Source organism: Coffea arabica, chromosome 6e, assembly GCF_036785885.1.
Source record: "Coffea arabica cultivar ET-39 chromosome 6e, Coffea Arabica ET-39 HiFi, whole genome shotgun sequence".
Taxonomy (NCBI): Eukaryota; Viridiplantae; Streptophyta; class Magnoliopsida; order Gentianales; family Rubiaceae; genus Coffea; species Coffea arabica.
In genome coordinates this window covers 55,838,050-55,848,504 of record NC_092321.1, presented here as the reverse complement: position 1 = coordinate 55,848,504, position 10,455 = coordinate 55,838,050, and the positions used below count along the sequence as shown (strand labels likewise).

Here is a 10,455-nt window from a genome sequence, read left to right as displayed (position 1 = left end):
ACTCTTTTTTCTTTCTTCTTCCCTTTTTTTCCTTTAGGAATTTCTGATGCAATAATCGAAATATCATTTTCAAGGTTACTATCTAGCTATTTAAAGTTATATAATCATAATATATATGTGTGTATATATATGTAATTTTTGTTTCGAAGACACTACTTATAATACAATATTTTGCCCTTGTTTGATAATCCAATTCAGCACTTAAACTTAATAGATTCATATCTTAACATATTCAGACCATTTAATAACCAAAAATTGAACATTTAAATTAATTAAGTAGCACTGAAATTTCTAGACAAAACCTGCTCCCAAAATTAAGTGATAAGCTATTCACTTATCACTGAATGTGATATACATTCAAATGTATTATATTTAATACTTAACAATTTAATAATTTAATAGATTCAGACTTTAGATTTTAAACTTCAGTTTTCAGACTTCAGTTTTATCTGATGCACCCTAAATCAAACTTTACTTATGATAAACTTGATTACTATAATAATTAATTTTCATTTAGTACTACAATATACTTGATTTTACTTACATTTTACCTATTAAATCATCCTTTTATTAATTGCTACTATACACCTAATTTTAAGTTTTACTATAAAATCAATTCAAATGGAAATGAAAAAGGATTGAAGTTAAAACTTAGAAGAAGTAAAATATTTTTGTATGTGCATTAAGAAAACTATAAAAGAAAGAAAGGCAAATCCTCAACTAAATTTTACTATACAGAAAAAACCAGCTCATCCTGAAAAGGACACCCTTCTACAATAAACCATAAACTAAAAGCAACAACAACCGAGCAAACAAAAAATTGGTCAAAATCCAAACACTCCCTATTCCACTGTTTCCACAATCACGACCTTTTTCTTTTTTCCCTTCCCCCATTATTTCCTCTTCATTCTTTCTCTTCAACCTCTTCTAACCAGAAAGAACCAAATTTCTTATTCTATCCTTCTCTCTCATCTCTTATTATTATTTTTTTGTATCTTAAAGAAGAAATCAGAAAAATAAAGGGTGTAGAAGAGAAGATATAGCTGATCACCAGAAGATTATATTAAGTATCCCTCCCAATTTCAGCTCTTTCCAGCTTGATTTTCTCTTAGTTAAAGAATTCATTTAGCCCCTCCTCTGATTTTCAGCACCTTTCTCTTTTAGTTTTCTGCAACTTTCTGGCTAATATTTCTCCATAATTGCCTCTCTTGTTCCCTAAATTTCTTGTTTTCTTTGCTGTAAAGTTCCACGATTGAAGCGAACCTTTTAATTTTATTGAATTTTAGACAAATGGGTCTGATCAAAATCCCAACTCTTTCCCATATCTTCAACCTGTAGAGCTTTTTCAGGAGCTTTTGCCAACTGGGTCTTGGAAAATTTAGGTTTTCAGCTGAAGAATCTGTAGAAATTAGGGCTAAGATGGCCATTTCTCCGGTGCCAATGGAGCCAACTGGCGGGGCATTGACTGAAACGACCTTGAATTCTGAGGATTCTCGTCGTTTTGGGAATCTTAGAGGTGTCCAGTGGCGTATTGATTTGGGGATTTTGCCCTCTTCCCCTTCCTCCTCCGTTGATGATCTCCGCCGTGTCACAGCTAATTCCCGTAGAAGGTATATTTACAACTTTCATTTTGTCTGCCTTTTGATTTTTGGGCTAAAGCTTCTGTTTTACAAAGATTTGGATGTTATATTTTTCTGTTCTATTGGGGAAAGTTTCTAATTTCCGACTATCTATTGTGTATATTCATGTGTTTGAATTATGGGATTCCTCCCTTTTTTTATGGTAATTTTCTCTGTTCTTAGATATCATATTTGGGAAGTTGTCAAGTTGCTTTAAGTTGGATTTGATGTAGTTGAAAAATGTTTTAAACTTTTTAGTTTCTTTGACTGTTGTTGTTGTTTTTTTATTATTTTTGGGGGGGGGGGGGGGGGGTTGCTATGGTATTGATGTTACGAATTGCTGTACCAATCTGGTAATGTTTTGTGGTTAGCTTTTCTGCTAAAATGGTGGAGAATGCTACTTAATTTGTAGGTTTTGGTCAACCAGTCTAGCTAATTCTGTTGCCATCTGCAGGTATGCTGCTCTGAGGAGGCAGCTTCTAGTTGATCCACATTTGCCAAAGGATGGAAGTAGTTCTCCTGATCTAGTGATTGATAACCCGTTGTCACAAAACCCAGGTCAGAATTTGCACCATCAAGGTCTTGTTGCATGATTTGGCATTCATTCTGATTGACTGTGCTTCTAACTGCTATTCAAATGCTAACCAGCCTTGGTATTTGCTGCAATAAGAATCTTGGCAATGTTATTTAATTGGTCATTTGGGACTCTGTATTTGTGTTCAGATCCTCATTCAGATATTGATACTGATAATTGGGTTTTCTTCATATTGTTATGCAGATAGTATGTGGGGTCGCTTCTTCAAGAATGCTGAATTGGAGAGAATGGTTGACCAGGATTTAACGCGTTTATATCCTGAACACGGTAGTTACTTCCAGACATCTGGATGTCAGGGCATGTTAAGAAGAATTTTGTTACTGTGGTGTCTTAGGCACCAAGAGTATGGTTACAGACAGGGTAAGTTAGAAGGATGTCAGGTGCTATTTTCATTTCTTTATGTATGGGTTAGACGTCTTAGTTAATGCATATTAGCTCAGTGTGTTTTAGGCAGTTTTGGTATTACATCATTGTTTTTTTTTTGGGGGACCCATGGAGTCCAGACTATCAAAAGCCACTTTTCACTGTAGTAACAAAAGGTTGAATTCGGCAAACCTATTTGTGCTAGATACTTTCTGGCATTAGTTGATCAGTGAAACTTCACCCCATTGATGGAAGTTATGTATTTGTGCCTTTTTCTGTGAAACCAGTTTTAAAATCAAATATATTTTAACTGCTATAATCCATTGTGGTAATAGAAGTGATTTTATCTGTTCATCTTCACAAGTCTCTTCCCTTCTTGCTGTTGTTGTTTTACAAGTAAACATATTGCTACAAATGGCAGGGCTGTGCTCTTCATTCTAAGCTCTGAAGCATCTAAAAAGCCTCATAGAAGCATTGCATATGAATTTGGTAATAATATTTTGGAAAGATGTGAGCCTTTTTTTTTTCCTCTTTCATGATTTGGGATTGGAATCTATTCTAGTTGGAATGGTATTATTATGTTACTCTTTGCAAACTAGTGGTAAAAGAGTTGTGCAGATGCTGCTGATTTATATGGCCTTGCTGATGTAACTGTGTTCCTTGGGTTTGTTTACAGGAATGCATGAACTCTTAGCACCGCTCTTATATGTTCTCCATGTTGATGTTGAACATCTTTCTGAAGTGAGAAACATGTATGAAGACTACTTCACGGACAAATTTGATGGATTCTCTTTTCATGAAAGTGACTTGACATATAAATTTGATTTTAAGAAATTCTCAGAGTTGATGGAAGATGGGAATGGATCTGGAAAAGTTGCCGCAAATGCTAGCAGCCTCAGTCAACTTGATCCCAATATACAAACTATTGTTTTGCTGAGCGATGCATATGGGGCTGAAGGTGAACTTGGTGTTGTCTTATCTGAGAAATTTATGGAGCATGATGCATATTGTATGTTTGATGCTCTGATGAATGGGTCTGGTGGTGCTGTTGCAATGGCAGAGTTCTTTTCTCCATCTCCTTTTGCTAGTTCACATACTGGGTTCCCACCCGTGATTGAAGCTTCTGCTGCATTGTACCATTTGCTTTCTCTTGTAGATTCATCTCTTCATACTCACCTTGTTGAGCTAGGGGTAGAACCTCAATACTTTTCACTGCGCTGGCTACGGGTCCTATTTGGGCGGGAATTTGCTCTGGAAGAACTTTTGATAGTCTGGGATGAAATATTTGCTTGTGAGAATTGCAAGCTGAATAAATTGGCAGAAAACGATGTGGATACAAGCTCTGGAGTACTTGACTCATCTAGGGGTGCATTTATCTCAGCTTTTGCAGTTTCAATGATACTTTATTTGAGATCTTCTTTGCTTGCCACTGAGAATGCTACTTCCTGCCTAAAGAGATTGCTGAATTTTCCGGACGATGTAAAACTGGAGAAACTGATTAGGAAGGCAAAATCCTTGCAGGCACTGGCAGTGGATGCAAACAACTCAAACCCACTGCTTACTCAAGCAGGAATGTTTGAAAGGAGTGAGTCAGCAGCTGTTAGAGGACATAGCCTTTCATTTGATGCCACTTCTCCAAGAACTCCCCTGACTTTAGTGCCTGATAGCTACTGGGAAGAAAAGTGGCGGAATCTACACAAAGAAGAAGAACGCAAGAAAGATGCCTTAGAAAAACAAGCTCCAAGCATCAGGAAGGGTTGGTCAGAGAAAGTGAAACTGGGCTTGTCTAGAACTGAATCTGCTCCATCCTCATCTAGTGTTGATAAGAGGAAAAAGGACCCAAAACTATCTGTTAGGAGAAATTTGTTGGAAGATCTGGCCCGGCAGCTTGGAGCTGATGAAGACACACAGAGCATTATGGATGATGAACGTGCAGATGTGAAAGATCAAGGGGTGGAAGATGGCCAGGATTTTAATGATAAATTTGCTTGTACAACTGAGCAGACATGTTTGAGTGGTAATGCAGGTAGTGAAGAGAACTCTTCTATTTTCTCTGATCCACCAAGCCCTATAAATGGGGTTAATGATCATGGAAATGAATCAGGGAGAAGTAGTGTTGCTTCAAATTCATCAATTGATGAACATGATGGTGGTACAAATACAGCAGAACTTTGTGCACATAATCCAGAAGGCTTACCTCTTCCAGTGTCTGATTCACCTGATGATGTCTCTTTAGAGGCCAGTCCAAATGATCAGACTGCTGCAGAAAAATCAACAGTTGGCTTGAAAGAAAGGAAGCTGCTATCTAGTAGTAAATTTCAATGGCTATGGAAATTTGGACGGGGTGGTGGTGAAGGAATACCTGAGAAAGGGCAAGTCTCTGAGGCAAATAAAGGTTGCAGCAACAGGTTTGATCATGATAGTGTTACTCGCTGTTCTGCATCTAATGGAGGAGTCATATTGTCTTCTGAAAGTAGCAAAGGGGAGACTGTTGACCAGAATGTCATGCTCACTTTGAGAAATCTTGGGCAGTCCATGCTTGAGAATATCCAGGTATTACCAAGTATCTTTGATCTTAATACTAATCTGATTGAACATTTATTGGTTCAAATCTATTGGCCTCTTATTACCCCACTAATTTGCTTGTTACCAAACCCAATTTAGTGGAATACCGTGATGTTTTGATGAGATGATGGCATGCCGAAAAACTTACTGATTGTTTCTCCTGCGAACATGGGTCTAGAAAGGAATGATGTTTGTTACCGAAAGCAGAATAAATTTTTGCTTGGTTTCAGGGTAAAGATGTCATAGAGGAATTTAATGAGAAAATGATACTAGTTTGTTCCATTTACTACTATCTCTGCTTGTTCTCAGATGCTTCTAATTTTCAAAGCAGAATTGGATGCTGAAAGCATCTTTTTTATGTTGCTTCTCATTTTCAGCCTTTTTTTTCCCCCTAAAAAGGTGTTTGAAGCAGTATTTGAAAAGCAATTGTGAACAGAAGAAAATAGCTTTTCGAAAGTAATAGCTAGAATCTCGCATCTAGAATCAATCAAAGATAGGCTCTGTGATTTCTCCAGAATCTTTTGGCTTGGTAAAAGCATATGAGAATACTACCTGCCCTTTGGAAGTAAAATAAAGATACGAAGCATAACAAAATTTAGTGAACAGGAAAATGAAGTGGTCTGCGCAAGTTCTGGTCTTCTTTATGCTTCTGTATCTCCGATAAATTTTATTGCTTCATAAGTAGGAAATGATTGCCTTGATGACTAGATTCCAAAACTGATTTTGAATCTTTTGTTTCCAATTGCTTTTCCACAAGGTTTGATAGATAACAATGGTAATGTCTTGCAGGTGATCGAATCAGTTTTCCAGCAAGATCGAGCTCAAGCAGCGCCCGCCAAAAACGTTCTTGTCGGTAAAGGACAAGTTACAGCTAGGTCAGCCTTGAAAGAGCTTCGGAAGATTAGCAATCTTTTGTCTGAAATGTGAGCTGGGAATTATCTGTCAACTTTGTAGATACGATTTTTTTTGTAATTACTACATCCTGAGTGCAAAATAAAGACCATTCATCGGCTTTTTATACCTCTTTCACGTCTGGTCATACCAATTTTGTAATGTATCAAGACTGTTATGTAAATACAGATTTGTTTCAATAAAATTTGATCAATATTGTTAAAGTTTGGAGAGCAGCAAGTACCAAAATTAGTCCAAGCAAAAATGAGTTTTGAGATGGTTTTATTTGGTTGGTTTGTTTAGGCTTTCATTATCCAGCTCAAAGGCTTGATTATTGATCATGCTTTGAGTTGATGAGCTAATTTTACTTGGTTCATAATTTCAAGAATTCATGTGCTGATTGCATGTATGGTACGCATTCACTACGCAACAGCCATGGCCTAGACTAACTCCATAAAATTTGAGAATTTCAGTTAGGAAAATATTCAAGTTTGACAAAAAAAAAAAAAGAAAAACAAATAATAAAGCAAAGAGAGAGAGAGAGAGAGAGAGAGAGGCCCATTTCCATTTGGGAAACTTTACTATACGAACCCATCAGTCAACTACTCAAAAACTAGCTTGAGAAACTACTCAATCACGAGCATTTGAGATTGAGATCATTACCTACTTTCCAAATGCTAAAAAGAGTACTTTTCGTTAAGTACTCTTTATTATTTTTTGTACTTTAAGTGACCGTTTACACTATGTTGAGAAACATTTGGGTGGTTAGTGTTGTGGTTATTACCATTATTATTGTTGTATCTTTGGTTTCTTTGGCAATACATAATTAGTGCACATTTTGTTGGTATGGGAGGGATACATTTTATTTAAGGTTGATTCTTTGATTACTATTCTACTAAATGAGGGAGGTGTAACTTTTTCTTTATTTGTAAGGTAAGCAGTGGAGGTGGGTGCCCGTCCCACAGGAAGAAACATGGGATAGGCAAGTTGGATAAGGAGGATGCGAGGGACGTTGAGGCTTAACTAGAATAAAAATTTTAATTAGTTCTGTAATTATAATTAACATTTTGTACATCATTTTTATGCTTCTAATTTTGTCAATATTCTTTATCCTAATGTTGGACAACTCAAGAAATTTTGCTAACATTTTTCCTCCACTATGCCTCTTTTCTTGCTGATATTATTAGAAGTAATAATAATAATAATAAATTGAGCTATGGGACTCAAAGGGCAAAAGAAAAGGGATAATTTCAGAAACCTCCCTTGAGGTTTCTAACAATTTCTCTAGTTTCTCTTGAAATTTATAAAATTACACAAACCTCCCCTGATGTTAAGAAGGTTTTGATAACAAAATTGGGATAATTGCAGAAACCTCCCCTGAGGTTTCTAACATTTGCACTGACCTCCCCTGTGGTTTGAAAAATTACACTGACCTCTCCTGAGGTTACTAATCCTTTGCAAATTTAGTCCAAATGATTAAAATATTATTTTAGGGAGTGAAATTAAAATTTTGTACCAGATTTGCCCTTTGTGCTACATATCCAATGACTGACAAAGTATTATAAATCAATTAACAATTAATAAACTTTAAGGAGTATAATTTATGGGCAAACACGCATTACTCATTTAAAGTACCGACTCTTTACGGGTATTTTACTTTCAAATATTTAATTTATGATAAATATATCAATATTTGTAAGTAAAATTCAAAAGTGTTACAGTAATATTCTTGCAAAAAGGAAATCTGTAGGTTATTTATTTAATATAAATTAAATATTTTTTTAAAAAAAAGAAATGGCCCATAAAGTATTAATTTTTTATGGCTTTCATCCATTACGTGAGTAAAGTATTCGCTCTTTATGTGCATTTTATTCTGAATCATTTAATTTATGTTAAATACATAAATGTTTGTAACTAAAATTGAAAAAGTGTTATATTAATATTTTTACGGAAGAAAGGTTGGTGGGTTTTGTATTTAACAAAAATTAAATATTTAAAAGTAAATACAAATATGTATTTGAGCGTAAATATTTGTATTAAATTAAATGTTTGAAAGTAAAATACCCGTAAAGAACCGGTACTTTAAAAAGTTACCGGCTCTTTATGGGCAAACATGCATTACTCATTTAAAGTACCGGCTTTTTACGGATATTTTACTTTCAAATATTTAATTTATGATAAATATATCAATATTTGTAAATAAAATTCAAAAAGTGTTACAGTAATATTCTTGCAAAAATGAAATCGGTAGGTTATTTATTTAATATAAATTAAATATTTTTTTAAAAAAAGAAATTGCCCATAAAGTATTAATTCTTTATGACTTTCATCCATTAAATGAGTAAAGTATTGGCTCTTTATGGGCATTTTATTGTGAATCATATAATTTATGTTAAATACATAAATGTTTGTAACTAAAATTGAAAAAGTGTTATATTAATATTTTCACGGAAGAGAGATTTGTAGTTTTTATATTTAGCAAAAATTAAATATTTGAAAGTAAATACAAATATGTATTTGAGCGTAAATATTTGTATTAAATTAAATGTTTAAAAGTAAAATACCCATAAAGAGCCGGTACTTTAAATAGGTAATGCGTATTTGCCTATAAACTATACTCCTTAAAATTTATTAATTGTTAATTGATTTGTAGTATTTTGTCATTCATTGGACATGCAGTACAAAGGACAAATTTGATAAAAAATTCTAATTTCACTCCCTAAAACAATATTTTAATCGTTTGGACTGAATTTGTAAAGGATTGGTAACCTTAGGGGAGGTCAGTGTAATTTTTCAAACCACAGAGGAGGTCAGTGCAAATGTCAGAAACCTCAGGGGAGGTTTCTGTAATTATCCCAACAAAATTAGTCCAATTAGAAAAAACAACATAAAAAAGTAGGGATAATTTCAGAAACCTCCCCTGAGGTTTCTAACAATATCACTAACTTCCCCTAAAGTTTACAAAATTACACAAACCTCCCCTAAAATTAAGGTTTTGATAACAAAATTAGTTCAATTAGAAAAAACAACATTAAAAAGTACTTTAAGGAGAAAAATGAAACTTTTATTTCATAAATACCCCATATACATGTATATAAGTTGTATTAGTAAAAGAATAAAAATAATTAATTTTTTTTTAAAAAATAGTACATACATTTTATCACTCAAAAAGTTCATATTTAATAAATTAGATAACACAAATAAGTAACAAAACTAGTCTAATGATCACAAGATTCAACAAAACAGGTTAGTCATTTCTTCTGGCATGATGTTTGTTATGATTTCTGTGATTTTGAACAGAAAAAATTTTCAAATTTTGCCTTTCTTTTCCCTCCATTTTCCTTAAATACATAAGTTGAGGTGGTGCAGGGGGATCCAGAATAGCATATTGAAGACATTGTAGTAGGATTGGTAGTTCAAAACCAGGTACAAGAAAGAGTTGATGATTTTTTTTAGAGATTTTATTTCAATTAATTCAAATTATTTTCATCTCAAATTTTTTTTTTAAAATTCCGTGACCTAGGAACTAGACGAAGAGAACATTGAATAAGCCATTGAAGAGGAAGTAGTGCATCATGAGGATGCTGAGCTAGTCTTCGGTCAAGCTTAGGTATTGGACGAATCGGTGACTAAATTTTTTTAGAGATTTATTTTATCCCTTTTCAAGAAATACCTTTTTAATTTATTGAATAATAAAAAAATTTATTCAATTCTCTGTGCTTAGGAAAATGGGGTGGAAGAAACTGGAGAAGAGTAACTTGAAGTTGCACTGGACATACCTCAGGGTCAGGTGCTGGACGAACCAGTGACTACATATTTTAAAATTTTTATTTTATCCTTTTTATGCAAACCATTTTAACTTAGAGAATAATGTAAAAAAATTATTCAATTCTCTATGGTTAGGAACATGAGGAGAATGATGAAGAGCATATGGAAGAAGTTAGAGAAGAGGAAATTATGCATGCTGAGGAAGCCGTAGGGCAGGTGGTCCAAGCTTAGGATCTAGATGAACTAGTGACTGAGTATTTTTTAGAGTTTTATTTTATCATTTTTTATTAAACATTATTTTTACTTAATGAAAAGAAAGGTAAAATTTGAAAATTTTTCTATTCAAAATCACAAGAATCATAGCAAATATCATACTAAAACAAATGACTAGTCTGTTTTGCTGAATCTTGTGATTATTAATGCAGTTTTATTGCTTATTTATATTGTCTAATTTATTAAATATGAACTTTTTGAATAGTAAATTGTGTGTATTAATTATTTCTAACATTTAATTATTTTTATTTTTTTACTAATACAACTTATGTACATGCATAAGGGGTATTTATGGAATGAAAGTTTCGTCTCTCTCCTTAAAGTACTTTTTTAATGTTACGTTTTCTAATTAGACTAATTTTGTTATAAAAACCTTAATCT

The 10,455-nt window shown here is 33.5% G+C and overlaps 1 protein-coding gene across 1 annotated transcript; it reads left to right on the top strand.

The window, feature by feature from the left end:
- Positions 1 to 822: 822 nt before the first annotated feature.
- Positions 823 to 6,257, top strand: LOC113695954 (uncharacterized). The gene is made up of 5 exons (XM_027215194.2): positions 823 to 1,610; positions 2,074 to 2,177; positions 2,398 to 2,574; positions 3,254 to 5,130; positions 5,932 to 6,257. Exons 1-5 carry the CDS (start codon positions 1,420 to 1,422, stop codon positions 6,067 to 6,069), a joined length of 2,487 nt encoding a protein of 828 aa, XP_027070995.1. The 5' UTR covers positions 823 to 1,419; the 3' UTR covers positions 6,070 to 6,257.
- Positions 6,258 to 10,455: the final 4,198 nt, after the last annotated feature.

Excerpts from the sequence above, each read along its gene's own strand:
- LOC113695954 (XM_027215194.2), top strand. The coding sequence starts at position 1,420 with ATGGCCATTTCTCCGGTGCCAATGGAGCCAACTGGCGGGGCATTGACT. Across the intron at positions 2,178-2,397 it reads CCCGTTGTCACAAAACCCAG|ATAGTATGTGGGGTCGCTTC; the intron begins GTCAGAATTTGC and ends ATTGTTATGCAG. Across the intron at positions 2,575-3,253 it reads AGAGTATGGTTACAGACAGG|GAATGCATGAACTCTTAGCA; the intron begins GTAAGTTAGAAG and ends GTTTGTTTACAG.